The sequence below is a fragment of the Perkinsus marinus genome (assembly GCF_000006405.1).
Source record: "Perkinsus marinus ATCC 50983 genomic scaffold scf_1104296931952, whole genome shotgun sequence".
Classification (NCBI taxonomy): Eukaryota; Perkinsozoa; order Perkinsida; family Perkinsidae; genus Perkinsus; species Perkinsus marinus.
The window spans coordinates 560,910-588,489 of NW_003215582.1; the positions used below are offsets into that span (position 1 = coordinate 560,910).

General features: G+C 50.0%; 11 protein-coding genes across 12 annotated transcripts; 9 read left to right on the forward strand and 2 right to left on the reverse strand.

Annotated features, from left to right (window-relative positions):
• Positions 1-596: 596 nt before the first annotated feature.
• Pmar_PMAR023696 (conserved hypothetical protein) lies at positions 597-1,619 on the forward strand (the record flags this gene model as incomplete). The annotated part of the gene is made up of 7 exons (XM_002785924.1): positions 597-644; positions 705-802; positions 872-1,029; positions 1,052-1,147; positions 1,196-1,296; positions 1,346-1,499; positions 1,552-1,619. The coding sequence occupies 7 exons, from the start codon at positions 597-599 to the stop codon at positions 1,617-1,619; spliced, it is 723 nt and encodes a 240-aa protein (XP_002785970.1).
• A 784-nt stretch (positions 1,620-2,403) lies between these two features.
• Pmar_PMAR023697 (poly A polymerase, putative) lies at positions 2,404-4,586 on the reverse strand (the record flags this gene model as incomplete). The annotated part of the gene is made up of 12 exons (XM_002785925.1): positions 2,404-2,528; positions 2,580-2,706; positions 2,752-2,880; positions 2,947-3,050; positions 3,096-3,214; positions 3,390-3,520; positions 3,575-3,708; positions 3,755-3,902; positions 3,950-4,032; positions 4,078-4,166; positions 4,213-4,314; positions 4,360-4,586. 12 exons carry the CDS (start codon positions 4,584-4,586, stop codon positions 2,404-2,406), a joined length of 1,518 nt encoding a protein of 505 aa, XP_002785971.1.
• Positions 4,587-5,727: 1,141 nt separating this feature from the next.
• Positions 5,728-7,704, forward strand: Pmar_PMAR023698 (5-AMP-activated protein kinase, putative; the record flags this gene model as incomplete). Its single annotated transcript, XM_002785926.1, has 9 exons — positions 5,728-5,940; positions 6,152-6,320; positions 6,384-6,504; positions 6,731-6,795; positions 6,845-6,951; positions 7,238-7,309; positions 7,354-7,434; positions 7,476-7,561; positions 7,605-7,704. The coding sequence occupies 9 exons, from the start codon at positions 5,728-5,730 to the stop codon at positions 7,702-7,704; spliced, it is 1,014 nt and encodes a 337-aa protein (XP_002785972.1).
• Positions 7,705-7,908: 204 nt separating this feature from the next.
• On the forward strand, positions 7,909-8,912 carry Pmar_PMAR023699 (hypothetical protein; the record flags this gene model as incomplete). The annotated part of the gene is made up of 6 exons (XM_002785927.1): positions 7,909-7,976; positions 8,006-8,145; positions 8,251-8,322; positions 8,372-8,475; positions 8,520-8,677; positions 8,726-8,912. 6 exons carry the CDS (start codon positions 7,909-7,911, stop codon positions 8,910-8,912), a joined length of 729 nt encoding a protein of 242 aa, XP_002785973.1.
• Positions 8,913-9,477: 565 nt separating this feature from the next.
• On the forward strand, positions 9,478-10,399 carry Pmar_PMAR023700 (conserved hypothetical protein). Its single transcript, XM_002785928.1, has 6 exons — positions 9,478-9,559; positions 9,603-9,666; positions 9,715-9,841; positions 9,891-10,059; positions 10,106-10,210; positions 10,257-10,399. The coding sequence occupies exons 1-6, from the start codon at positions 9,481-9,483 to the stop codon at positions 10,343-10,345; spliced, it is 633 nt and encodes a 210-aa protein (XP_002785974.1). The 5' UTR covers positions 9,478-9,480; the 3' UTR covers positions 10,346-10,399.
• A 62-nt stretch (positions 10,400-10,461) lies between these two features.
• Pmar_PMAR023701 (hypothetical protein) lies at positions 10,462-12,553 on the forward strand (the record flags this gene model as incomplete). The annotated part of the gene is made up of 10 exons (XM_002785929.1): positions 10,462-10,755; positions 10,800-10,940; positions 10,999-11,142; positions 11,192-11,286; positions 11,332-11,469; positions 11,512-11,635; positions 11,682-11,803; positions 11,858-12,019; positions 12,069-12,295; positions 12,344-12,553. The coding sequence occupies 10 exons, from the start codon at positions 10,462-10,464 to the stop codon at positions 12,541-12,543; spliced, it is 1,647 nt and encodes a 548-aa protein (XP_002785975.1). The 3' UTR covers positions 12,544-12,553.
• Positions 12,554-12,722: 169 nt separating this feature from the next.
• Positions 12,723-13,862, reverse strand: Pmar_PMAR023702 (phosphomannomutase, putative; the record flags this gene model as incomplete). Its single annotated transcript, XM_002785930.1, has 8 exons — positions 12,723-12,793; positions 12,856-12,919; positions 12,965-13,067; positions 13,113-13,175; positions 13,223-13,297; positions 13,346-13,464; positions 13,513-13,634; positions 13,751-13,862. The coding sequence occupies 8 exons, from the start codon at positions 13,860-13,862 to the stop codon at positions 12,723-12,725; spliced, it is 729 nt and encodes a 242-aa protein (XP_002785976.1).
• Positions 13,863-14,078: 216 nt separating this feature from the next.
• On the forward strand, positions 14,079-14,469 carry Pmar_PMAR023703 (hypothetical protein; the record flags this gene model as incomplete). Its single annotated transcript, XM_002785931.1, has 3 exons — positions 14,079-14,201; positions 14,256-14,383; positions 14,433-14,469. 3 exons carry the CDS (start codon positions 14,079-14,081, stop codon positions 14,467-14,469), a joined length of 288 nt encoding a protein of 95 aa, XP_002785977.1.
• Positions 14,470-14,692: 223 nt separating this feature from the next.
• Positions 14,693-16,038, forward strand: Pmar_PMAR023704 (chaperone protein DnaJ, putative). Its single transcript, XM_002785932.1, has 9 exons — positions 14,693-14,757; positions 14,813-14,888; positions 14,940-15,040; positions 15,080-15,160; positions 15,221-15,325; positions 15,375-15,477; positions 15,603-15,700; positions 15,750-15,845; positions 15,918-16,038. Exons 1-9 carry the CDS (start codon positions 14,699-14,701, stop codon positions 15,976-15,978), a joined length of 780 nt encoding a protein of 259 aa, XP_002785978.1. The 5' UTR covers positions 14,693-14,698; the 3' UTR covers positions 15,979-16,038.
• A 53-nt stretch (positions 16,039-16,091) lies between these two features.
• Pmar_PMAR023705 (ribonucleoside-diphosphate reductase, large subunit, putative) lies at positions 16,092-20,018 on the forward strand. 2 transcript variants are annotated; one of them, XM_002785934.1, is made up of 24 exons: positions 16,092-16,200; positions 16,257-16,358; positions 16,413-16,541; positions 16,586-16,690; positions 16,735-16,907; positions 16,964-17,109; positions 17,160-17,312; positions 17,360-17,493; positions 17,544-17,629; positions 17,734-17,865; positions 17,936-18,019; positions 18,065-18,141; positions 18,195-18,256; positions 18,304-18,384; positions 18,437-18,570; positions 18,620-18,681; positions 18,733-18,837; positions 18,888-18,955; positions 19,009-19,155; positions 19,213-19,280; positions 19,327-19,434; positions 19,490-19,604; positions 19,758-19,810; positions 19,857-20,018. In XM_002785934.1, the coding sequence occupies exons 1-23, from the start codon at positions 16,135-16,137 to the stop codon at positions 19,797-19,799; spliced, it is 2,379 nt and encodes a 792-aa protein (XP_002785980.1). In that variant the 5' UTR covers positions 16,092-16,134; the 3' UTR covers positions 19,800-19,810; positions 19,857-20,018. The 2 variants fall into 2 exon arrangements, with proteins under 2 accessions (XP_002785980.1, XP_002785979.1); XM_002785933.1 differs by having other exon boundaries at positions 19,758-19,814; positions 19,857-19,984.
• An 884-nt stretch (positions 20,019-20,902) lies between these two features.
• Positions 20,903-27,503, forward strand: Pmar_PMAR023706 (hypothetical protein; the record flags this gene model as incomplete). The annotated part of the gene is made up of 27 exons (XM_002785935.1): positions 20,903-20,962; positions 21,046-21,192; positions 21,242-21,444; positions 21,538-21,695; positions 21,740-21,886; positions 22,080-22,164; positions 22,364-22,492; positions 22,538-22,685; positions 22,708-22,797; positions 22,848-22,916; positions 23,079-23,282; positions 23,334-23,464; positions 23,509-23,620; positions 23,652-23,723; positions 23,769-23,864; positions 23,908-24,029; positions 24,078-24,242; positions 24,526-24,593; positions 24,640-24,752; positions 24,821-24,991; positions 25,038-25,114; positions 25,159-25,276; positions 25,331-25,570; positions 25,622-26,201; positions 26,438-26,565; positions 26,619-26,728; positions 27,425-27,503. 27 exons carry the CDS (start codon positions 20,903-20,905, stop codon positions 27,501-27,503), a joined length of 3,822 nt encoding a protein of 1,273 aa, XP_002785981.1.
• Between the last annotated feature and the right edge of the window lie 77 nt (positions 27,504-27,580).

Here is a 27,580-nt window from a genome sequence, read left to right on the forward strand (position 1 = left end):
ACACGCTGAAGTGGACACGCGGCGTGTCACACGCTTCATGAACTTATACGATTCCCATCTAACTACAAAGACGGGCTTAACGGTATTTCCCACACCAATGAGTGAAGAACCCTGCAGAATTGTCGACCCGTTACTAAGGGATCCTAATCATACTATCGTACTACAGTCAGGAGCTACTGTCGAATAAAGACTAGCGTCAACTATAGCGCAACTAGCTTAGCCATGCCCACTTGACACAATCCTTCCATCGTGGTCAAGTTGACTTGGACGATTAAGCGACGAACTGTGAAGTATGGCGGACGGAAAATGAAGTGGCGAAGTTTGGAGAATGGTGGGAGAAAAGTGCTACTTACGTAAATTTAGTGAAGGAGTCTGGGCGTCCCGCAGGTTCGACGAAATACACTAAATCTTGCACACTTGCAATGACTTGAATCCGCTTTTTTGTTCGACGCAGGTCGCACGGTCGCCGGGTGCTCTTTTAACTGAGTGCGGTACGATCAGGCGTATTATTTTCCTAACGTGGCGGGCGGCGCTCAAGTGCTACTTTCGACACAGCGGATTAATAGTTATTGATAGAAGTATTTAAAGGAAGCAGTATGGCATCGCAGGAAAAGTGTGTTTATGTTGGCAATCTCGATTGGACGGTAAGTTGGTATTATTACGTCTCGAATACTCCCAAGAGGCTTCCAATATGATCACCTCAGACTACCGAAGATGAGCTCGGTGATCATATGAAGAAGGTTGGACCTGTCGTGTCGGTCGATATTATGACCAGAAACGATGGTAAATCCAAAGGCTGCGGGTGAGTCACTGTTGGCGGCATGGACTGCATCGCGCGAACGCGTGTTGAGCATCGGCAAGTGGCTTGCAGGATAGTCGAGTTTAAGGAGGCGAGCTCAGTGGCGAAGGCTATTGATACGCTCAATGAGACGCAATTGGGCGAGAGAAAGATCTTTGTCAGAGAGGACCGTGGCCCTGCGAAGCCTTGGTCCGAGAGTGGTAGTCTTGGGCAGGTCTCTTCTCTACTGTGTAGTAGTGTTGTATGGTACAGGCTCTCCTCGTGGTGGCAAGGGTAAGGGTAAGGGTAAAGGGAAAGGGAAGGGTAAAGGGAAGGGATATTGGGATTGGGGATTTGATTGGGGATACCGTAAGTTGTGGGTAATTCGGATACCCTCTTACACATGCTCGTCCTCAGCTGGTAAGGGTAAGGGTTTTAAGGGCTACAAAGGCAAGGGCGGCCTCAGACCACTTCGTGTTGGCCCTCGTGATAAAGGGAGGCTCATCTACGTTGGCAACGTACAACAGATTACTATGGTATGGCTCCTAGTAGTACCCTCCTACTCAGTTACCTTGGAGGACAGCCTGGCAAGATCTTAAAGATCTTTTCCGTGAATGCGGTGAAGTTATACGTGTCGATATCGCCGAAGGTTGGGACGGCCGTTCTAGAGGCTTCGCCACTGTTCTCTTCGAGGATGAAGAGAGCACTACCAAGGCCATCGGTGAGCCACCTCCACCATACACTTTTTCTGTTATGGATACTTCTCCTTTCAGAGAAGTATAATGAGTACGACTTTGAAGGGCGCAAGCTACTCGTGCGCGAAGACAAGTTCGTTCAATAATACCTTTTTTGAGCTGTCTTCCGCCGAATGATAATGATAGTAACGATGTGACTGGTAGTTATTTTTTGCGGTCTTCCCTTCTTCACTGCGAGAGGTTAATGAAGCTGATGATCGTTTTTGAGTTCGATATGACGACAGTGATGATATTGGTGAGCGTATACCTACCACTAGGGTCTGAGGGAAAACCTACTCTTTTGAATTTCGAGTTGGTCAGTGGTGGGGGGGGGGGGTGGAAGTTCGAGCTTTTCTATCCTATCATATCATCATATACTCACCTCGCGTGATTGTCTTATGAGCAATACAGTAGGGACGGAACGTCCGCTGGGTTGCCGTAGATACCCGATTGCGTACCAATAAGGGTCCGAATTGACTAAATAACCCAACAAAAATTCTCATTGGTTCATGACGAGAAATCCGTCAATGCTACAACATACACAACCAACAACACGCAACTTGATGATGATGGCTTGTGTTCACAAGCTTTACCACTCTGATACGGCAGTAACCTGTCACGATGCACCCCCGAGCCGAGACTCTTTCGAAACAGGTGCAGTTCCTGTTTGAGTCTCCTCTGTCCGTTTCCGCTTAGCCGATTCGACCAAGGTGGCGGTATCAGGGTTCGAACCTGCGACCTTTGCGACGGCAGGTTTCGAACTGACTGAATGAGGACGTGCTGGCTTAGGGCGGATATATGCAGGCAAATCAGATAGATAACGATGCAGTATTGTAAGACTGAAACGAGTGAAGTCATGATCCCAATAATTCCGATGCTCCACACTGTGCCCTACTTGAACTGCCCTCTAAAGGAGTCCCATTCATCTGACAGTGCCGCCTGAGTGATGTGCTCTGCGAAGCCATCACAAGCCGTCTTAATCTCCTTGCTCACTTCGGCCGATGCCGCCAGATCGTCTGAAGATGTTTGAACCCTCAATCTCGACTACTATCCAATCACCGGCCAACCTGTAGCAATATGGTCGAATGTTATGCCGAGTACGAAGGCTCCAAGGAAGGTAGGAGCCTCGCCTGGTATGGCATCAGCCCCTAAGGGCCCCCTCGGGAACATGACAGGATGGGGTTGGGGCAGAACCTATTGATCATGGGTCATAGGAGATGACAATGATGGTGAGCTTACCTTGTGGCCGCAGCAAGTCTCAAGATTCTTCACCAACACTCTAATACGGGACTCTACCAAGCCCTTGAACTTCAAGAATGCCTTTTCCGTCTCAGCGCTTATCTCTAGTAGCAGGAATTGGCGATAAACCTGAAAATGGGAGATAACGCAGCTCCGTGAGAAAGCTCCGGATTCAGCCGCTAACGACAGACTCACCTGGAAAAAGGGGAAGGGGGCACAAAGATCTGCCCAGGTAACTTCATTTCCTTTAGTAGCTCCACTGCTCTTGTTCATGCTCATGAGCTCCATTATTTCTCGGCCTGAGAAGCCTGTCTCGGTGGCCCCTCCAGTATTTTCTATCTCACCTCGCTTGATCTCCCGCACGATGACCCTTTTATTGGACTCTTGTACGTTATAGGTGGTGTTATGTGTGGGGAAGATGGGAGTGATCACCGGCATCACATGATGCCTATCGGAGGTGTACCTAATGACTATTCCCAAGATCATCGACGACTCACAGCGCCTCACTTGTTCGGATTCCACTCCTTAAACTTTCGAAGGCCCTGCTCGGCAGCTATCTCAGGCGGAACCTTGCTGGCTGCGTCCTCTATCGGACACAACGTTACAGCAACACCTAGAGAAACGCCAAGGTAAGCTACCTCCTGAGTGGCACATTACTGTTGCCATAATCTCTAGTAGCAGTCCATTGCCAGCGTGCATAGACAAAGAAGAACCTCTCTACAATCTGCTTCGCTGAGTAGTTTGGATACAACTGGCAGACACGCCCAACCTAGGAGACGACAGGTATCAGCCTCTCCCGTTGAAATGCTGGCAGTAACGCTACCATGACAGCCCAAGATACCCCTCCCATGTAGCCGATAGCATTTGAATAGATGAGCCTCTGTTGCGCCCAATACTTGATAACTCTGGTGGCGAGCCGGAAGGTCTGCGTATCCACCACGAGGGATAGCATCTTATCTGATAACGATGCCTTTAGTGCAGCAATCAATCTCCCTGCACCCACCAGCGACTCGAATGCCGTTCATTGACTTCATGCACCGTTTCTCAACGTCGTAGATAAGCTCCTCTTGGACCGAATCAACATCACCAGAGAGTACGTGAGTTGGCACACAGGCGGCCAATATATCCATACAGATCCCACGGTACTTCACCTGATACCACACCAATGTGAAACTACTTTACACACCGTAACCACTACCTTTATAATGGGTACGTGAGCAGCTGGTACTGGGTTGCACTCAGTGACATGAGGCGAGCGATTGAGCATCGTTTCCACAAAATCTACACGGACTCCTACGATATAAGCTATCAGATCGACCTTCTCACCAGTGAAGAAGTCATCCCGAGATATCGAATTAGGTAGGAGGACAAGAGTATCAATATCAGACATAGGTGTTATGACTCCAAGACGGAAACTGAGACCACCATCTCTACCATATCCGAAAATTCTACAGAGAATACCTCCCAAACGTTAGGACACGTGCCTTCGACTGTATCTCTCCTGCTGAGACATCGTAGATCCACTTGTTCACCATTCGCTCGATCTCTACCAATACCTCGTATCTGCCACAGAGATCAGACGCCCGTCAAGACCGCACCTAGCACTACCGTTTCAGCATTCCATGAGAGCTCTCTGGCGGAGCCCTGTTCTCAATGAAGTGCCGCAGCTCCTCTGTTGCTTCATAGTCGGCGCGCGTAGGATAATTCTCCGATACTGGTGGTGTTACACCTGGCCACGGCGGGAGAGAAGTATTAGCGGTAGGAGGAGGAGGAGGCGACTGTGAGGAGGATGACGTAGACGACCCTACCCCAGCGATGACCCCTCGACCAGACATGTTTGAAAAAGATGAACAACGCTGATGAGATAAGGGATCCATCAAGGAGGTGCGGGGTTTCACACCCGATAACTATAGCCCCATTCGGAGGTTACTGTATCACGGGTATCACGAGATGGCAGAAGTACTGGCATGACAACCAATAGAAGAATCGATAGGAGAACTCAGTTGTTGAACTCGCTGAGGAGAACAACAGGATGCTCGTGAAGACACATATCAGTACTGCTGAGTCAGCAGTCCGAGCAACATGAACAATGGACATCAATTTTGATGAACTAGACGTCACTTTCGGGATAGACCCGGGGGTATAAGATTAACAAGCACACTGATATACCCTACCAGTCGGCGGTGTTACAATATACTCCCCTTGAACCACAAGCATTACGACACACACGATTCACCAACCCCTAGGGACATGAGCCCCCAATGCGGCGGCGGGGGCGGCGGTATTGATGACCATGGCAGGCAGGCCGTTGGGATACTTTACGAATACATCTATCAGCAATGTAATACATCTCTTGAAAACCAATTCCGCATCAATTAAAATCAATCCCATCGGCTGGGGCACCTATGCCATAACCCCAAGATAAGCCTTAGTACAATCCATTCGCTCGGCTGGGGCACCTATGCCATAACCCCAAGATAAGCCTTAGTACAATCCATTCCCTCGGCTGGGGCACCTATGCCATAACCCCAAGATAAGCCTTAGTACAAGCAATTCTATCGGCTGGGGCACCTATGCCATAACCCCAAGATAAGCCTTAGTACAATCCATTCCCTCGGCTGGGGCACCTATGCCATAACCCCAAGATAGGCTTTAGTACAAGCAATTCTATCGGCTGGGGCACCTATGCGATATAACAGCAAGTCAGGCCTTAGTACGATGATTGTACTACATTCTCGCGAGGACAGGCGATTGGAAGATCAATTCCGTCTGCAAGACCGCACTAACTTTAATTTCGACTAATCTTGCTACTAATGAGACTGTTCCGCTTGAGGCAGGACGATGGCGTAGTGCCCTTGAGCATTCGAAAAGCTGATCTCTTGAAAAATTATGGCCAGAGATCGAAACCGCGCGCGCCCAATCTCGATTCGCCTCGTCGATTGAATCGTTCTGGTCGGTTGTGTATTTATTATTATCATGACCGGACAAACAGCTACATCGTCATCATCTCCCGCCGTAGATATACGGCATGGAGGTGGGACAGTGGAGCACCATCATCATCATGAGGGAGGCGGCCATCAACGACAAGTGGGTGCCTGTAGGATTGGAGACTATCTAGTGCTGAATACGCTGGGGGTGGGGACCTTTGGGAAGGTTAAGTTGGCTGAGCATGTGGTGACTAAGGAAAAGGTAGTCCGATACCGGGTTAAGGCTGCGCTCTTGCATCGCTTCAACTAAGAGGAGTGACTTCGTATTGCGAATGTTCTCGTTCTTGTATGATCAATATCTACCTGGCCTACAAATGGTCGTACTTAGAATGTTGATGTGAATCGAGCCATCAAATGCTCGTAGTGTTGACGACAGGTTAGCAGTTGTCACACTTGTGGTTGTGGACGGTCAGGTCGCTGTGAAAATAATTAACAAGCAGAAGATGCACCAGATGAACATGCACGGGAAGCTGTCCCGTGAGATCAACATCATGCAGTTGATGGCTCATCCCCATGTTATTCGGATGTACGATCTCATCGACACTCCATCAGAAATCTTCATGATCATGGAATACGTCTCGGGTAGGCAGAGGTGACCTTGCCGGGCCACGAACCAGCATAAGGTGTTATTGTTGCCTACTGTAGGTGGCGAGTTGTTCGATTATATTGTTCATCGTATGCGCCTAACCGAGGATGAAGCAAGAAGGTTCTTCCAGCAAATTCTATCGGGTCTGGACTTTTGTCACCGTCATTTAGTGACTCATCGGTGAGGCATCGGGAAGGAAGACTCATGTCTTGGCACGCCAACTACACAATTGGTCGGCACCGTTGATCCCTTCGGCTCTAATTTCTGTCGGTCCTCGAGTGATGGGGTTTGCCCAAAGAGCTTGTCCTATAATGGATGCGATCCATTTGACATGCCGACAGTGTGTCCTCGCCTGCCATGGAGATACTCCCTTGTCGTAGCGGTTTTCTACGATTGTCGTTGTCAGAGACCTCAAACCGGAAAACCTCCTTCTGGACGGCACTAATAGCAACATCAAGATTGGTGACTTCGGTGAGCACATCGATAATCTTGGCTCTGTGTGTATTAACTATTCTCTCAGGCCTCTCTAATAAGATGTGTGATGGTGAGTATCTGAAGACTTCCTGTGGAAGCCCGAACTACGCATCTCCTGAAGTTGTTTCCGGAAGGTTTTATGTCGGACCTGAGGTAGTACCATTGGGTCTCACCCTTCGAATCATACGCAGCAGCGATGATACGCATTCCTGAGATATGGACTCGGATTCGTAGACCATGTGTTGAGGTCACGGTTTGAACCATCTTATTCTGGTATTGGTCGGGAAAGCTACATACGTTGGTATTAGATAGAACCACAGGCAATACTAGTATCGTGCTCCAAGGCTACATACCTTCCAAGTACTGTGAATGCTTAGAACCTGTCACTGAGAGTGTCAACGGATTATACCAGCATGCACATCCCATTGTTCGTATTCAGGTCGACGTCTGGTCGTTGGGAGTTGTACTATATGCATTGCTGTGCGGGTCACTGCCCTTCGATGATGAGAATGTAGTCCATAGTGGTGGTTTCTTGGTGTCCATTCCTGCGACCAGGTGCCTAACCTATTTAGGAAGATTAAACATGGCAATTTTACTCTACCTGGGCATCTCTCGGCCGATGCAAAAGATCTCATTGTGAGTGTGATAGTGGCGGAGAATTTCAATTCTGTCCTCAGGTTCAAATGCTTGTTGTGGACAGCACTAAGAGGATAACGATCGAACAGATTCGGCAGCATAAATGGTTTAAGAAGAACCTTCCTGAGTAGGATGCATTATGATAAAGGGTCTCCAGTGTGCGCTCTCAGTTATTTGAAGTACCCCTTGCGGGACTTGAGACCGGATAAGTCTCATCTATTTGATAAGGGCGTTATCGAGGTAAGGATGGGTGATGTCAGGCGGAAGTGACCGAGGTGTGGTAGGAACTCCACAAGCTGAACGTAACCTCCATCTCGAGCGCAGTGGACCCACGAAGCAGCTCTATGATGGCTTCGAATACGAGTTGTAAGGAAGCGCTACTTGATCCGTCAGTACTGAATAGCATAATGTGTGGGATAGGTTCGAACCTACTGCGGACCCAAAGACAGTTGACCCCTCGTGAACGAGTAGCTTATGAGCTCATCTACGATAAAATCCAACGCCAAGGGAGTTTTGGGTCGGTTGCAATTTCGTGGCGCGCGGTAAATTAGGTCATGGTGATGATTCTCAGGAACTTTGTGACTCCGTCTGAAAACCTCCAGGGTGACCCTGTATTCACGTTAGAGGAGCGCCGGCAGATAGCTGAGCGGAATGGTTTGGACCAATGCCTCGAGGTCAAGTACGCTGATACTCCCCTAGAATGTGCCAACAGTAAGTGTATAGCTGGGCGCAGTGGATAGCATGTAGTGTGTGCAGCTGGAGCTATACTTAGCGTACTCTAGTCTTGAGTCAGTTTGGAAATTCTGGTCTGTGCAGATACTAACAGTTCGACTCTGGCACCCACAGCAGCGGCTGCGGTAGCTACTAGATTCCCTGGTCTGGGCATGGGTACGTTGCATGAATGGCGTGGCATCGTATCCTGACCTATTTCCCTTAGGACCCGGTGGACCTGCTCGGGGTGGACCCCAGATGGGAGGTGGTACAGCTACCAGTGCTCATTATAGTATGGCTAAGTGGAAGTTAGGCATGGAGGTTATGGGGGTAGGCCCATCCACAGTGTTATGGCGCTCACGAGATGGCACTAGGTACCAGCGGCACAAGTCACCCTCACGGTGCAGCGGACTCTGGCTGGGCTGGGCTTTGTATGGAAAGCTTTGTCACCATGGAAACTGAAGGTTCGACCGGCCTATAACAAAGAGCTGTATGAGCTCTCAGTGAGCGTCTATCGGATGCATCAGCTTAGGTGAGGAGTATTCGAATTAGAATCGAGGCTGGGACGTGTTTGCCTCAGGTATCTTCTTGACGTTTCAGTGAGTTGTGGTTCGTTAACAGCAGCAATGGCCGGTGCGATGGACCTCCTATCAGCGCTAGGGGAGAATCCTAATCTACCTCATCCCCCTGCCAACCCCCAGCAAGCAGCTGCGGCTCAACAAGCAGCTGCCGCTGCGGCTGCGGCTACGGCACATCAACAAGCGTAATGGAGGGCGAGCTAATCTCGATCGAAGCTGTTGGCGTTTGACGAGTGCTTGGATTGAACCCACGATCTCGAGGCTGGACTGTACTCAGGTACCTGCGGTATCCACCGGGGCCTCGAAGGGGACATGTGAATCCCAGCATGAGAAGATGATTGATACGATGTTCATGAGGGAGACGGCCACAGCACCATTCCAGCGACCTCATCATCAATGTTAACAGTTTGTACTTTTATCCGTGTGTTTTTGTAAAGACAGTAGTAGAAGCTACCATGGCCTTACCTCTAGTACAGCAGAAGCTGAGAGTAGTTGGCCCCACCTCAGGTGGTATTCATTTGATAAGTACCTTGGTAGACAATGCTATATACCCTCCCTCACTTGCGTTATAGTCTAAGTATCACAGTGTCCTAGTAGTAGTAGTAGTAGTAGTAGTAGTAGTAGTAGTAGTAGTAGTAGTAGTAGTGGTAGTAGTAGTAGTAGTAGTAGTAGTAATCGCTGTAGTATTAGCGTTTTTATCATGCGGAATCCACAACTACAAGTGAGCGTGAATGTGTACGACCTAGCAGAATCTAACATGATGCTTCCCTGCTGTGGGGCTCATCATACCGGAGTTGAAATAATGGGAAGAGAATATTCCTTTGCAAAAGGCGAAGGTGGGGAGCAGCTTCCGTATGTAATCGGGTAATAGGGAATTAGGAGTCTACGACTGTCGGCCACGGGACGCACCAGATGCACGGTTCAAGATGTCTCTTGATATGGGGTGAGGTTGGACAGGAATCACTGAGAAAGAGTCACAGTCCTCTCACAGGCGGACGTCGTTGAGCATGCGGCAGATAGAAGCTGCCCTCGACAAGCTCCGGGACGAATATCGTGGCGAATCTTATCACATAGTGAAGAAAAATTGCAACCATTTCTCAGATGCTCTTTGCAGAGCGGTGGGTGACGATGTATCTTGGAAGATCTTTTTGATGGTTCTTGTATCAGATTATCGGCCGACCACTGCCGCCCTGGGTGAACCGTTTAGCTTGGTGGGGCTCTTGGTGTGCCTGTTGCATCTCTGACTATGATGATGAGGCTACTCACAATGCTGGGGCCGGCTCCTCGGGCCAACCACTCCTGCCAGTCAGGCCTCCCATGCAACAGCTCTTTACGGGTAGGTCAATGATCGATCTCGGTAGAGACAAGTTTGTCATCGACAGGTCAAGGGCATGCCTTGGGTGGTACCCAAGAGAGTACCTTGGGTCGGCTCATGAGCTTCTTCCCTCGCCGAACGGGCTCCTCTGAAGGTCAACTTACTACTGATGGTAGCAGTCTTGATGTCAGTCGGTGACTCAGTATTGGGGCATTCAGGGTCCGGTAGCTCGAGAGAGCTCCGACTGCAAGCCATTGAGATGAGGCATACGAGTGGGCAGGAGGGCGGCATCAGGGGTGCGGAATGACTTCATGTTTTATATATTTGAAGCAGTAGTTCATCTACGGTACTTTTTGTCAAGGCAACGTTACCATTATTGCGTTGAAGTGGGACCAGGTCGATGCACTATCGTTAATCAGACGTATGGATACTATTATGAACTCGGACGGCCATACCACTCCTCCTTCACATCATCATCACCGTAACCAGCAGGGCTCCAAGTCTAGTCTTGGTGATGTCAAGGCCGGCACGAAGGTTTGGGTATTCTATCAGATGCAGAAGGGCCCTAGAGACCCTGCTTGGTTCGCTGTGGACACCCACGTACAGGGCTATAACAGGCCACAAATCGGGTGGAGCGATCGATGGCAACCAGCAGTGGTCATCCAGGACTTCAAGGAGACCGATTTCAATCCTGCTAAACACGACACTTATGTCAAGGTCGACATTAGAGCTTGGGTGTGTGGGCATGCTTTGGTCCATAGGTACGATATGAACACCGTATATGGTTTGATCGGGAACAGGATGTGCTGAATACCACGGATACTAGGAACATAGAGCAAGCCTATTACCCTGGAGATGTCCGTCTCACGTCCCCTCCGACCCCCAGCCTCTCTATCTTCGTGGTGAGCCCTCAATGGTGCAATATGATGTTACCGAGAGTGTACGTGCTTCGCTATGTAGGTGCGTTGGGGTAATCCCAATTTCGGTATAGTGAACGACTACGACTGGGAGAGTTGGGGAGAGGCTGGCTCTAACGTCTCGGATACTTACATCTGCCACATGATGCAGAAGGGCATAAGGAAGGTTGCCAGGAACGATTACGAGGTCACCATTACGAATCAACTCGCGCTGCCTCCATGATGACTCCTCTTAGGTCCTCAGTGCCTTCGTCACGAATGCTGATGATCTGAGGAAAATCAGCCCGCTAGCGATCAGACAAATGCTCACTGGTCGCCATAAGGCGGCGATGTAGTCAACAGCAGGTGCTCCTCTCAGCCGATTACCCGGATGAAGGTACTTCCTCTGGCCCACTGCATTCGAGGATAACATCAGTGATGCTGGTGGTTACATTGACAAGGACGCCTTCTTCGAGCTGATGGTCGGCATCGAGGCGATGGGAGTCCCCACCATGTTCCCTCATCCTAGCCATCTGTAACAGTACGCATATCTGTGATGTGAGTACCTACATGTCAGGCTGGATACCATCGTGTCGAAGGCTTTCTATGCTCATCTCTGTACAATACCCGACCTTCACCTGCCCCCTACGACCCGCGTTTCTCGTGGCCACGTCGTCGCCTCCCCAGACAGTGCAGCCAGAGTGAGTCAGTCGCTTGTCAGTAGTCTCTCATTGCCAGCAATTTCAGCTCACTTGGGAGCGGCTGTCGGCGTTATGCGATATGACCAGTGGTGGAGCTCAGAAGAGGAACCCTCTTCCTCGAGGTGCAATCGCCAAGCTTGGATACTCCTGGGAGGCTGCTGATGTTAGGTGAGATTCCTCTCACGTTGCAATTGAGTCAATTCAGCTCCTTACTCTCTTCAGAACTTGTGATAATATTGGGGAACTGTCTTATCAAATGCTTGACTTGTTCGAACAGAAGGGTTGCAAGGTCGACTCGGTATTCGTCCAACAGAGGGTGCCAGTAGATTTGGAATTACGGATGTTCGTCGTGAACGGAAAAGTTGAGAGGATCCTTTATACTAGGTTATCCAACTTTTCAACGATCGAGTTGGTCGATCGTGTTTTTGGTCAGGTTCCGAGCTGTGAACTCAGCTGGTCTCTTTATCGACTTCGAACACGAGACTAAGACTGTCGAAGCCGCGAAGAAGTGGTTCCGCGGCGACGTACCGAGAATGCAGGAGGTGGAGCGAATTTGCTTTCACATTATTGACCAGTTTTACAAATGGATGGACACAGAGAGCGTCTACGGCAGCCCGGCCAACCGTTTCGACTTCTTGGTCGGTTACGATAGAGATGATGGTAAAGCTCTCGAGTCACTAGCCGCATGCAATGCTGTTCTTTTCGTAGGCACATCGGGTCCTAGTGTCTATCTCGGTGAAGTTGGCGAACTAGGGTTCAGTATGGTAGACTTTCCTGAAGGTCCCCGTAAGGTCTTCAAAGAGGTCGGCATACGATGCCTGAAGACCACCCAAGAGTGTAGTGATGAATCGTGCTGCTGTCGACCGTTCTCAAATTGGAGTCCCAAGAGGAAGCGTAATGAGGAGTAGAGTGAGCCTCGTTGTATGGTCAAAACGATAAGCTCATAACGTTACTGTTACTTCCCGTTCATAGTGTACTCTCTTATCGCGAGATGAACACCATTGCTACACCTGTTGATTTGATACTAACACAAGTCACATAGCGAGGACATAAGGGGGTTTCGCACAAGACCCATTACGGGGTTCGATTATATACCGAAAATCTCCTTAATCTGCCGCATGGCATCCTTAGGGTCCTTCACAGAGTGGCCTATTGTACCTTCGGAATATCGAGATGATAAACGCCACTTACAATTCTGTGGCGCAGCGACTTTGTCTTACGTGGATGCTCATAAATCTCGTAGTCGTTTCCTCCAAGTGTAGTCTTGTCTCCAAAAAAGTGAATCTATGCCCAAAGATACGATGGTGATTCACCTGCTTCCAATAGTACTTCTGCATCCTCAGGGAGGTACCGCAAAACGAAGGTCTTATCCCATCCCTTGGGGAAACAATCGACAGAAATCTGCCCGCCTATAGCAAACTGAACACCGTACCTGTTGGGAACCAGTTTCTATGACAGTCGCCACCCCGAGGCTCACTTGCTAAACTGTTTGTCCATCTCTTCGACAAACTTCTGACGAATTCCGTGTTGTTTATCGTATCTGACGTGATGACGGTCAACGAAAGAGCCGGAATACAGTTGAGTTACTCGTTGAATTGGATTCGCTCTTCTTGAGAACACTGTCGTCCGACAGGTGAAAAATTGAGCATCCCCATGCGGTACCTAGATGAGAGGTCGTCGGCGGCGGCATTGGAGGTATTCAGCTCTTACTCGACGAAGGTTCCCCGCTTGACAGGAAGGGTGATCTCCGAAAAGTATCGTAAAACGAAATTAATCATCTCCTGGAGTTTCTCTTCCCCGAGGAACTCGGCAAAACTATGCGATCCGATCTGAAGGTATGTGAGGCTAAGCATACCCGCTGTGTAATGCAGTACTACCATTTCCTTTCCTTCATATGCTATGATACCGTTCTCAGGGAAAGTGTAGTCTACGCAGTCCCTGCAGTCAGCTGTAAACTGCTCATTGAGTTTAGGAAGATCAGAGCCAGATACCACGCCGACTGAAATACACTCAGATTGATAAGAGTATTGCTTGAAGTTTTGGTCGCAATAGGAGGGCAGATGGCCCTTCCAACGACCACCATCAAGTGAGTTCAGCGTCCCTCCCCGGCACTACCTTTTGCCACAGTCCTTAGCTTTTGGATAAGCTCTAACATTTCGGGAGTAGCAGCACCTCTGGGAGCTGTCAAAGTCCCGTCCAAGTCGAAGAGAGCGTATTTGACGGTCATGATAGGCAGCAGAGAAGTAGACAGTCGATTGAATTCATCCCCTTTTGAGTAATCGATCACTATGGCGCGCGCTTCTTACGGAGAATTTCAGCCTTCCAAAGATGCATAACTGTCGAGCACTTGAGTCCGGATAGACGTGCTCCGCCCTTAGCAGAGGCCTTCCATGTGGTGATTATGTTTCTCCTGCTCAGTTTTCTCACGAGTTCATCACTACTAATGTCAACGATACCGGCTAAGTTGAACGCACTATCGCCAGCGGTGAAGACTATGTTCACTAGATGCATGGGGGCAGCCTCCCGTTTCCAAGACCCCAATTTCAAGCAGTACTTCCAGCGAATTGTAAGCGATCGCATTCCTGTCTACCTCTGCTGAATGAGGGGTTCTTGTGTTCAGACCAACTCGGATTTTGACCGTTTCGCGGCCCTCGACGAGGCGACGCGAGCATCACAAGAACCGGACTTCCTCAAGGAGCAGGAGAAAAACTTCGCAATCCTTGATCGACAAAGCTACATCAGCGATCTGTAAGCGCTTCTCTTTCTGATGGATCTACGTTGATTGTCTCTATGATAGGTATTACAGTGATCACTTCCACACTACTAAGAAGTAGATGGCCTTCGTCGAGGGTGTCCGATACAACTTGAGTGCATCCCTTTTAGTCACTACCACAGTCTGAAGCTTGCACTATAATCTACTGTGTTCGTTTTCAGTGCCTTTTCCCTGCTTGAATGATTCTTGGGGAGTGTACCCATTATACTTGTTTGCGATACCGCTGGTCGTCACTGTGGTTTGGTTCGAGTAACGAGTAAATTCGCGGGAAGCGTTTTTTAGCTATCGACATGACCTGCGATGGAGGGGACGATGGAACTCCTCAAGACGGGGATGATGCTTTCTTATTGTAAGTGAGCAGCCTCAGCGTTCGGTGGGAAGTGCAACCTCCTCCCCACTGGTAGGTACCGTCTCCTTGGGGTAGAACGTGATGCTAGTATTGGTGAGATTCGTAAAGCCTATCTGCTTCGTGCTCGCCAGGTTAGTATCCATTTTCAGGAGTTTTTGACATGTGTCGTGTCGTCCAGTTAGGTCCACCCCGATAAGAATCCCGGCGACTCCCGAGCAAATGAGAGTTTCGTCAAACTGCAAAGAGCGTACACTATTCTGAGTGATCCTGAGCAGAAGAAGAGGTAGGGTTTTCAAGCACGGTGAGTCATTGTTGACGGCAGGTATGATGAGAGCGATGGAGATCTCGCTGTTTTCGAGGACGAAAGCAGCGAATTCAGAGAAGCGTATCAATATTATCGCAAGTGAGTGAGAAGGAGAATGTACTTGTTCATCTTTGTGGTACAGCAGTAACTTGTGATTAGATTGTACCCGGTCTTGACAGCTGAGGACATCGACTCGTTCGCTGCTCAGTACCGACATTCGGACGAGGAGAAGGAAGACCTCCGGCGCTTTGTGGAGGAGCATAAGTACGTGTTGTCAAGTGTTGTCACCTTGGGTGCCTATCGGTGCCTTTAGTGGTGATGTATCTGAGCTACTGGAGTGGATCATTCTATCTACCCCGGATGATGTGGAGAGGTTTGCCGAGTTCATCCGGTCGTACGTGACTTCGGAGAGGCAGGTGAGTCCGCATGTTGGTGTACCGGTGATGGTATTGGAAAGTCTGAGGAGAAGTTTGTTAGCTATGTTGCACTAGTATGATTGGTGCCGCCTCACTGATGGGATACACTTCATCTTCTTATGCAGGACCTATTACCGGTGTTCGAGTCGTCGTTAGTCAAGCTCCGACGTAATGGGAAGCGCCTAGCTGCTAAGTGTAAGCGAGAGGCGAAGGAGGCGAAGAAGTGATGTTACTGTATGTCGTTCATTCATGGGTATATCTGCCGTGTGTAGGTCAGAAAAGGAGCCCACGTTGGAAGACCTAGCCCTCGCTATACGCCAAAAGCAACAGAAGCGGCAAGGTGATTTCCTCGACGATTTGGAGAAGAAGTGAGTCGTTGTTATGATGACTGCTGTGCTCGTGTGTAACGTGCCGAGCTTGTAGCGTGATGTGCTTGGTAGGTACTGCAAGAAAGTTGGTACAAAGAATTCACTGTCGAAGAAGCTCCCACGGGATGCTTAGTTACTGCGAGCTGCCAATACGGATAGGTTGTTGTTATTATCTCAGGCAATTATATGATGCAGTCGTTGGACTTGTTTTGAGTTGATAATTGATCTCGTGTATTGCTGTTGTATAGCTGTTTCGGTGCTTTGTGTGTTGAGATCTTCCTCGCCGAAAATGGTTATGTATGTGATCAAGCGTAATGGACAGAAGGCTGATGTTCAGTTCGACAAGATCACCAGAGTACGTCATCATTTGTCGGAACTGCTGTTATGATGAGCGCGTGCTTCTTCTTGTAGAGGATTCGTCCGTTGACTAGAGGCCTCAACGAAGACTATGTGGATGTGACGCAGATAACGCAGAAGGTTGCTGAAGGAATTTACCCGGGTGTCACTACTACGGTGAGTCGGAGCTTGTCGGGTTTGATCTCGATAGTTGATGTTGGTGTGCTTTAGGAGCTGGATTCCTTAGCTGCTGAGACGTGCGCGTATATGTCGCAAGTGCATCCAGATTTCTCCACTCTGGCGGCTAGGATTGCTGTCAGTAACTTGCACAAGAACACTCACGAGAAGTTCTCGGATACGGTAGGGAGGTCGGTCTAGCGTCTTGAGGGTGTAGGTGTGATCAGGTCACTGAGCTGTACCAAATCACCGATGGTCGTGGTCGGCATGCCCCTCTGGTCAGTGAGGAGGTCTACAACATAGTCATGGCTAATGCTGAAAAGCTTGATAAGGTGAGAAGGTGAAGATATTCTGGATGGTGCACTCGCGGCGGCAGGCGATCGACTATGAGCGTGATTTCGACTATGATTACTTTGGCTTCAAGACGTTGGAGAGATCGTATCTGTTGAAAAGGCCTTCGGATAAGTCATGCATTGAGCGACCGCAGCACATGATCATGAGGGTGGCAGTGGGTATCCATGGTGATGATGTGGACGCAGCTATAGAGACGTGGGAGTGGTCGTGGTCGTCAGTTTGTGAGGGCCTACGTCTTGGCTTATGGTCAGATATGATCTGATGTCCACTAGAGTGTTCACTCATGCTACTCCTACTCTGTTCAACTCGGGTACACCGCATCCTCAGATGTCGAGCTGCTTCTTGCTCTCTATGAAGGGAGACTCTATTGAGGGAATCTATGACACTTTGAAGCAGTGTGGGTTTCGCCACGTATCGCCAGCCAGGAGTGCACCACGTGTGATTTAGGCGCGATGATCTCGAAGACCGCTGGTGGTATTGGTGTTGCTATTACTGGCATTAGAGCTACTGAGAGTTACATCAGAGGCACCAATGGTTTCTCTAATGGGATAGTTCCGATGCTAAGAGTGTTTAATGATACTGCGAGATACGTGGATCAAGGTGAACGAATATGGTAGCGGTGGTCTGCGGTGGTGATGATTGGCTAGGTGGTGGTAAGAGGAAGGGATCTTTTGCGGTGTATCTCGAGCCGTGGCATGCCGATGTGTTCGAGTTCCTTGACTTGAAGAAGAATCATGGAAAGGAAGAGCAGCGTGCTCGTGACCTCTTCTATGCCTTATGGGTATGCATACAGTTTACCGTTGGTTATCACGTGTGATGCGGTCTGCTCAGATTCCCGATCTTTTCATGAAGCGCGTTATGTCCAACGGTGACTGGACGTTATTTTGTCCCAACGAGGCGCCTGGCCTCCAGGACACGTACGTTAGGGCATCCGGTCTCATCTGTGAGACACGTCGAGGCTGATCTGTCGTGTGTCGCGTCTTTGGGGGGCGTGTCTGTGATGGGATTCGTACTTGGGTAGATACGGTGACGAGTTCGAGGCTCTTTATGAAAAGTATGAGAAGGATGGTATTGGCAGGAAGACAGTGAAAGCCCAGTCACTGTGGTTCAAAATTCTGGAATCACAGCAAGAGACCGGCATTCCATACATGTTGTAAGTTGGCCCCTCTTCTATGGGGGAGCTCAAGGGCTGCCGTCTTGGTGGTCCACTGTGTTAAGTTCAGATATAAGGACTCGGCGAACCGTAAGAGTAACCAGAAGAACCTCGGAACGATTCGATGCTCTAACTTGTGCTGTGAAATCATCGAGTAGTGTACAGCTTTGGTGCTGCCTACCTAAGAGAGCTCTGTCAGGTACACCAGCCCGGATGAAGTAGCCGTATGTAACCTCGCCTCTATTGCACTCAATATGTTCGTCGATAAAAAGACCCGTAACGAGTCGTGCTGGGCTTAGTTCGGCGTAGCATCAGTTTGGTCGTATTAGGTACTTATGACTTTGACCGTCTTCATCGAGTCACCAAGGTAGTGACTAGAAACCTGAACAAGGTAAGTACTCTCGTTTGGGCGTATTGAAGTAGTGGTTGGAGCTGTAGGTTATCGATCGCAACTATTACCCTGTTCCAGAGGCCAGAAGAAGCAACATGCGTCATAGACCTATTGGAATTGGCGTTCAGGTGGGCACATTGGCGGGCCCTGTTGACGGCCAAGTAGAACGTATTCGACTAGGGACTTGCGGATGCATTCCTCCTAATGCGTTTCCCATACGAGTCGCCTGAGGCCTTGAAGCTGAACAATGAGATCTTCGAGACCATCTACCACGCCGCGTGTGAGGCGAGCATGGAGTTGGCCAAGAAGGATGGGTGAGTTGCCACTTCGGGAAGGCTGAGTTATGTCATGTACTTATGCTAGGCCTTATGAGACGTTCGAGGGTAGTCCAGCTAGCGAGGGGATCCTGCAGTTTGATATGTGGGGTAGGAGGTTGTGCTTTGGTCTATTGAAAATGTTCACCCGTTTGTTCTCAGATGTGACCCCAGATTCGGGCAGGTGGGATTGGAATTCATTGAAGGAAGAGATCAAGAAGAACGGTATGCGTAACTCCCTTTTGATCGCCCCAATGCCTACCGCCAGTAAGCCTTGTTCACTATAGTAAATATTGTTTGACGCGTTAATGCTCCAGGCACTGCTCAAATACTCGGAAACAATGAGGCTTTCGAACCATATACGCAGAACATATATGTTCGCCGCGTAGGGTGTTGTTGAAAGATTTTTTTGGCTGGCGAACTTGCTTTGCAATTTAGGTGCTTGCCGGCGAGTTCGTCCAAGTGAATCGGCATCTGGTCGATGACCTTATGGAGCTAGGGTTGTGGAACGACGAAATAAAGGATAAGATAATCAGGCAGAAAGGCTCAGTGCAGGGGGTCGAGGAGATCCCTAAGGAAGTTCAGGTGAGTGAAGACTAACCCTGGTCGTGGTCTCTAGGAAGAGTTATTACATGTGTTCAGGAACTCTATAAGACTGTCTGGGAAATAAAACAGAAAAAAATTCTGGACATGGCCGCTGGGCGAGGACCGTACGATTGTGTGCGTTTTCGAAGAGTTATTATATGGTGGTTGTAGGTATATTGACCAATCCCAGTCACTGAATATACATATGACCAACTGTACTAACGCCAAGCTCTCCTCCATGCACTTCTATGGCTGGAAATTGGGATTGAAAACTGGACAGTGAGTTTACAGCTCGAGAACGTTGTGCGAGTGTATACTGTTGTTTTTCCGTCAGATATTATTTACGTACAAAAGCTGCTGCTGATGCCATTCAGTTTACCTTGGATGCAAAGAAGATTACAATGGAGTCGCCTCTGAAGCCGAGGACGTCACCCTTGAAACCTCAATACGTAGCACGGAGTTCGGGGGTCAGGCGTCCGTCCATATTTTTCTCATAGGCTTTCTGCTTGTTCACGTATTCTCGATTTCGAATCACTCGATGAATCGGGTTAATCGTCAATCACTGGTTGTGGTTGGGCATGTGTGCGAATCAGTCTGTTTAGGTGCAGGAGGACGAGGAGACGTGCATCGCATGCAGTGGCTAGGCACGCTTGAGGCGGGTGAGTTCCTTGAGCTGTTTTGCGGCTTCTAGTTCTTGTCAGGCATCGATGGCAGAGATCATAAATAGCGACGATATATGATCTAGATTCATTTCTTAATCTGCTATCTATCACACTTCAACCATATGTAGTTTCATTTGCTTGGCTCTCCTCATTTTCATTAGAATAACTCTTCTATCATGCACGCCCAGAATTACTAGGAACAACGATGCGTGTCGAGTTACTATGTGGGATAGGTGAATGTTATATGACATACAGTATCAGGATCTGTAGAGTACCGTAACGGCCTGAACCTCCCCAAACGATAAGCAGGGTCTGTAGAGTACCGTAACGGCCTGAATCTCCCCAAACGATAGGTGATGATATCGTAACGCCGTCGAAGACATAGAACCCGTCAACTGTATAAACAGTAATTCGTGATTACTCGAATGGTCCCTTTCGCTCGAATCTGTTCCATGATGGGTTTCAGATGAGATACTTCTGGCCGTGAATTTTGTTCAGTTCGTAAACTATGTGGCCTGTCTACGAGGCTCCGCGAGGACAATGTGGGAGAAAGTACAGTACAAGCCGACTAATCAACTTTATGCTACAAAAGTTGCCTCACCTCGGTTTGAACCAGGGTCGTTGCTTGAGAGAAATTGTCGCTCCACCGTTAGACCAGAATATCAAGAGTTGTTGGTATGATATTGCGTTTTTCACTCCGTATTACGGATGATTTTAACAACAGCCATCAAAAGTTTTCCCACTCCTCCAAGTTGGAGTCCCTCACACCAATTCACCTGTTAATGAGTTCTACTAATGGGATGCCTGCCTAAGCACCTTTGAACTGCTAAGTGGACTTTCGTCTCTCGAAGAGATTCGATGTCGTGTACGGAGACCATCCCAACGGTCTCCCTTCCTGGAAGTTCTCAAATCTGGACGTTCGCCGCTAATCAGCCGAACTTTGTATCTCGGTTCATGCAAAGCCCTCGGATTGCAAACACTATGCTTATCTACATGAAGTTCGTCCTCTCATGTGATCGCCTTTTGAAGTCTGTGGCAACCGAGACTGAGTTCCTCGTAGTACTAACCGTTTGAACTCAGCTTACATGACTCCTTCGTCCAACAACGAGGCAGCAGCGGCTGGGACTACGAGGGATCATCAGCAGGTGAGGTCGTCGGCTTCCTAAGCATGTTGCGTTTTGGTTCAATACTTGTCGCGGCATAGTTGGAGTGAGGCGACCTTCCTCAGTCGATGCCTGCAGTTGCAGAGTCTGTACCCGAGTTGATAGCAGCGTTAGGCAGTCTGGCTAGACTCACCCGTGAGAGAGCGGCCGACCGCCTCGCTGGGATCTTGGTGTCCATGAAGAGAGATGTCGATAGTGGTGATACAGCAAAGGTAGTAGTGATTGGACAATGGGAACGCCTTCATTCACTCTTCCTATTAGCTATCGGATGTTACAGCTCTAGAAAACACCGTGCTTGATTTGGTGTTAAGCCCTACTGCGGACAGTGTGTGGGAGTCAGTACAATCGGCTCTGCTGGTTATGGCCAAGGTTGAGCGTCAGTGTGGGGGATTCAACCTCCTAGAGGACAACGAACTCTCTGGCCGAGTGGTCGAGGCCGTCCATACTGCTCTGAAGGATAAAGAGTAGTACGGGAGTGCATCTCATGGCTATTGAGTTCATGTGCGGGGGAATACTCTCGACAGTAGCTTTAGCCGCTTTCCCACACTGTTACTCAGATACCGCGTTCGCCTCGCTGTAGGAGATCTCCTCGAGGCCCAAAGCCAGCGAGAAGGCCGAGCAGTGTGGCTGAAAATGAAGGATTTCCTTCTCAATGACATTGAAGATCACAGAGTCCGGATTGTAGCTGCTGATGATAATAATGCCGCTCATAGAGGTATGCTTCACGTGCTCTACACTTTCGTGTACCTCGTGCTGTAGACGGACACCGTCCTGCTGCTCTCGGCCATCATGACACTGAGGGTTGGTCGTCCCTCGAGACCTCCATGCGAGCTGTACAGAAGATCGTGCTAGGCTGTGGACAGCAATTTCGAGGGGAGGGAGGATCTCTCGACAAGGATCTCCTAGGTACCTGTTCCCGATGGTAGAACCGTCGAGAGGCTGTATTGTGAGGATAGATACTCTGAGGTTGTCAAGTGCACATCTCAACCGTTTTGTTCGAGAGTACTCCTTCCTTGCTTTAGCGGACCTTGTGACTGTTGCAGGCCGTCAAGGTGCGAGGCGTAACTCTCTGGGAGAGCGAAGTGTAGCATCATCTCAGGCCTAGAGGCAGACGGCTGGGCTGAGTTCAGAGACATGGTCGGGTGGATCACCAAAGGCTTGAAGGATAATTGGAGTCAGGTTAGGTAGTAGGGCGGGGTGTATCCGGAGCCGCTCGCTTGGCATTGTAGAATTATAGAATAGTATTGGCTCGCGCGACGAGTTGGTGACTTTGGGTGTCCAACATTCTCCTCCCCGAGGGCTCTCCCTAGTCGGATGAGGAGCGTGCGTTGGTGATTTTTTTCGTGGCCAGATTCCATGGATCGAGTTCCTCGACTCGTTCAGATACGCGTCGTGTATTGCTGCTAGAGCAGTGGTCACCAAGGTGGATACCTTCACGGACCTCACTATACGTGATAGACTCACCACTCTGCCTGATTTTGCCAACATGGCTGTTGCCATTTACCTCAACAGGTAATCTTCAGCTTCTTCCCGCAGCTCATAACTCTGATGATACAGACACTACGTCGCCGAAGGTGTCCGTATGCATGCACAGGGCACTTGGCGTCTCTTAGTTGGGCCTCAAGGCGGGTCGTGGCTTCTTGTGGAGAACATGCCGCTAGTCTTGGATGTGCTAAAGGAGGTGGCCTCTCATGCAAATGCCTTGGTAATGCACAATGTGATGACAGGCCATGAATGCTCCTAACCATGCCGTACGGGAGGCTAGCTGCCACTGCGTTAGGGAGATAGGCTCGAGGGTCCTTCCTGCTGCAGCTGAGGTAGAGGGCTTGGGTCCTCTTGAGTCGTACTGGCATCTATCTCTGTTCAGACGAGTACAGCGGAGGCATGTGAAGTGACCATGCAGCGCCTCGTTGGTCTTCTGAGTGAGGCTACTCAGGTAGAGCCTCTCTATGCTGCCTTTCAATGGTCTCTTTACAATGAATCTTTGGAAGTGTGGTATGAATTTTCCCGGGAATGTAGTGGGTTCGTTTATCATTTCCACTGTGGGCGTCCGAGCGATCCTCTTCTCATTGGATGAGCCTGTCGTTGTTACCCCTAGGATGAATCCTGGCCTGTAAGAGACACCGCGGCCCAGGCTATAGGGGAGCTCTACTCCACGGCCTCTCTTCAAGCCAAGAAAGGGTCATCGACCGGCAACAACGGCAGCAGATGCTTTGATACCAGTAAGCGTGGTGAGGAGGCAGAGGGAGCTCTAAGTGCGGCAGTTGAGGGCTTTGCTGCTACCTTGGAGAACCTCATGCAGGTAGGTGGCAGCCATGGTGGAATTAATATCAGATTTTGGTGGTAACGTCAGGACAATATCCCTTCTCTCCGTCGTGATGCAGCATCAGCCCTCGCTGAGCTAGCAGAGAATCAGCCCTCTCGTGTGGACTTGTCGGCCATCCTTAAGCGCCATCTGGGGGCAGCACATGAGCAGTCCCCTAAGTAGGCGTTCGATTGCTAAGCATCCGTGACAGAGTTTTGTGTAGTTCCGAGTCGTTCTCTCATTATACTCCCAGTGGCCCCTTCTCGGTGCCTGCCAAGAAGGTAGCCCACGAGGACTATGTCCCTCCTGAAGAGGTCAGTCAAGACACTGGCAATGTGCGTTGGGGGAGTGATTCGGTGGGATCAGGTATCGAATCAGACTATGTACAGTTGCGGCTCTCTGGCGCCGAAGACCCACTTAGGGCATCTCAAGAAGAAGGTAAGGCATGCGCGTCCTTGAGGTGATCCGGATGCCTTTTGACAGAGTCCAGGTGGTGGGTGTATGAACTGTTCCAGCGGTGAGGATAGATATGCAGTTGCTTGGGAGCGCAGTGATGGTGCTGTGGACCTGTTGGCCTCGGTAGGAAGTTGCTATTACGTACTAGTCATCTTCTCATCGTCAGGCGTGTCTGCTCCGTAACGATCCGACCGATATCCTCGATACGTTTATGCCCACACTTGAGGGAATATTCAAACTCTCCCACTTCAAGCATAACGTGAATCTCAAGAGGACCATATGCGAGAGGTGCTACAAACTCTCATCGTGATGGCTGTGATGGTTTGAGGTCGTCAGGTTTATGGAAGTTATTCGCGCTCGCCCCGAGGTCCGTCCGAGGCTCGGCGGCATCCGTCAGCAGTGCTTGGAGTTGCTCGAGGACTCCGCCAGCACCGAGGAAAGCCTTCGGACGGCACGTCTGTGCTTTGAGGACTTCGTCAAGGCTACTGCTGTGTCTGCATCGTGATCATTACACTTCTACCGAAGAGGATCTACCGGGGGCATTTTTGGGTTACTATACTTGAGAATTTCCGTTGCTGGCGATGATCTCGTTGGGTTAGTGAGCGTCTTAATACGTTCTCTCACGGCTTCGACGTTCCTGAGTAGTAGTCGTTGCTCTCTCAGCGGAATCAGTGTTGTTCGGCGTGGCAATGCTGTCGAGATTTTCATTATTGCGGGCGGCGATAGAAAGCTCCGCTACTGCTTCTGCTGCGGCAACTTCCAGAGTATTGCATCCAGTGGACAGTCTTTTCAAGGCGGCCGCAGCTCTACAGAGGAAGGCTCCTGAGGTGCCACCTCGAGAGGAACTAGCAGGTACCGCTCAAGGTCTCGCACTGCCTCTCATATTTTCTCTTTCCAGACTTGGCGGTGTCGGCAGAGGGAGCTCTCAAGTCGGACCCCAGGAGGTTCGTTGACATCTCGCATTGCGTTGCCAGCATAGTGCCACAAAGCATGCTTGTCGATTATCGAAAGGTGGGGGGGGGGTATTCGGTGTTGCAATTCTCATGGGTTGAGTGGGGCCCTCCTAGCTTTGTTTTCAGGTATTTTTATCGAGAGTTATAAATCCCCTGTTGAGGTCGGAAGATTCGTCTTCCACTGGCCTCGAGGAAGAGCAGGCTCTGGCAGTATTCCTAGTCGCGGCTGACCTTGGTATCTTGAGGGGTTCCGACAACATTGAGGTTACCGCGGCTCTATCGAAACGGGTGGAAAATGTAGTAGCGCGAAATATCGTCGCCAGATGGGATGCGTGGTCGCTAGATGCTTCCTGCGGCAGACTTCCAACTGCTGCTTTCGAGCCTCGGCCCTGTGAAAAGGGTGGATGCGGCGTTGGCCAGGTTAGGAAGCGATATGGCATTAGTATTTAGTATATGCTCTTCAGGAGAATAACCCAGGAGCTTCTCAATCGCTTGTCGACGTTGGATTCTCTCCAACTAGCGAGCTTGGGGGTTGCTTTCAGCACCGAGAGCGATGAGGCGCGGCGCGAGCTACTCACTGAGGTACTTCACGGGCAGTGAAATTATCCGCTGGGACGTAGTTACGAATTGCTGCAGATCGATGGGAGGCTAGAGAGAGGTGAAGGCCTTTCTGAGCGCGACTTGGTGGATTTGATCATCGCCACCTTGCGGCTGGACCCTTCCAAGCGAGATGGGAGGAGAGCGGCTGCAGCTGATCGATTGGTCGGCCTCTTGTCCCGGCATACAGCAGAAGATGGTTTAGCCATGGACGAACTGCAATGGGCTGCCGATGCGGCCACACTTCTCGGTGCCCAACAGAACGCTACTCTGGCAGAGGTAGATTCGTCTGGTCTGCATCCTTCGAGGTGTTCCCTTTGGTGATATCAGATGCTTCTCGAGAGCGGTCGGAAAGTGATAACGGCCGACTGCGCTGCTAGTCCGATGCTAATCGACTTGGCTGTATCAGTTAGTCAAGGGATAGCAATCAGTGATGCCCCCTCTGGCAGCAGCTCGGCCTTTACTATGTGGATGCAGCATCTCTGTTCTACGGTCATCACACCTGAGGCTGACCTTCGTCTCATCCTCCGGCTGGGTCATGGGCTCCAACGGCTACAACGAGATGGGCTGCAGTGGGGACTGACTTGGGACTTTATCGCGCAAACTGTATTAGGACGTCCAATTGAGGACGAAGAGATCTCGGAGGTCCTCTCACTCCTCTCTTTTGCGGCCGATCATGTCTGCATGGAGATCCCTCAAGACGGTTTGCAACCACTCGCCGCGCGAATCACATCGCCTCAGTTCGCCAATAATACCAACGTGCATAGCCTGGCTTTGATTGCCCTCAACTGCGTGAAGCTGTTGAAGGGGCCGGAGGGTTTCCTCGCTGATTTAGTCCCTGCTTTGAAATACCAGTTTTTGCGCGGGGGCACCCCTCCAGCTACCGTCTGCCTAACACTGAGTGCATATGGTAGGGCCGTTGGGAGAGGTCGTCTCGGTGATGACGGATCACCAACATCTTCACCACCGCCGGCAAGCTTCCGGGAACTCCACGATGCTGCTGCGGTCGCTCTCCTCGACACGAAGAGCTCGTTAACGCAGCAGCAGTGCCATATAATACTCGTAACGCGGTCCTTGATGAACGATTCTGAGGAGTCGAGTAAGACCAATGCAATTCCTTCGACTTCACTTTGATGATCATCGCAGGTCCCGCATTCACTGCTCTGGTCGGAAAGATCCTCCTCAGCGCAGTGTCGACTAACCCGCCCTCTCGAGACAGCGAGACCACCCTGGGACTATTGAAGAGTCTTCGAGCTGGTCCCGAGGTCGAACGGGTGAGCAGTACCCAGAAGCATCCGCCGTGCCGAAGCTTGGTGGCGAATCTTAGGTTCTGGTTGATTCGGGTCTTATCTCTGCTCATGACGAGTCGCACGGCTCTACGGCATCCCAGACCAATGCAAGGCAAGCGGCGGAGGCTCGGATGAAGGCAGCGTTCAAGTATTGCTTCAGCTGCGAGGGTGTCTTGCTGTTACTTGGCTTCGATTTCAGGAAAGCTGTGGCTTCTGGGTCTACAGCTCGGGGATCCATCGACCTCTCCAATGTGAAACTTCCAGATCCTAACGAGTCTCGGTGGCAGACACTTCGACGACGATGGAGCTGGTTCTTCGGCTCGTGATGACCACCATATCCACATTTGGTTTCTACGTACAGTTTCTGATATCCAGTGCTCCCCTCTTAGTCAATCTACTGTCCAGCTTTGGCCTACTAGGATTTACAGTCCACACTCTAGGACTATTCCGAGGATGGTAACTCGTTCCGGGGTTAGACGAAAATAAAGGAACTTGGTACCGATAGGTGAAATCATTCACGCAAGTAATTGCCGCAGTGAGAATGGGAACAAATGGGTATTATCATCGGTAAGGTCGTTGGATACAGGCAAACCTTTTACGCTAGGGATCAACGCGTGGGTATATTATTACACTTCCCCCTCTCCCTGTCTCTGTCGCTCGGAGCCGCCGTACGGTCAGGCGACTCCGAGCTACACCTAGTGCAGCAACGGAGTTTATGAGGTCAAGTATAGGGCGGACCAGACCGCGCAGCAGGAAAAATATACAGTAGCGCCTATAATAGTTGCAATGATACACAGTAGAACATACGTTCATGCTCTTCACACTATTGTACTTCCCAGTGTAGATTATCTCTAGACTCACGACAGAGGCCAGTAACTGGCAGAAAAGGAATCGCTTACTGTGGCGGTCGCCGACAACTGTAAAGATAGCGCTCGCCGACAACGTGATCAACTTTATAATATCGGCATGTTTCTCTGTGTTGAAATTTATGCATCACCCT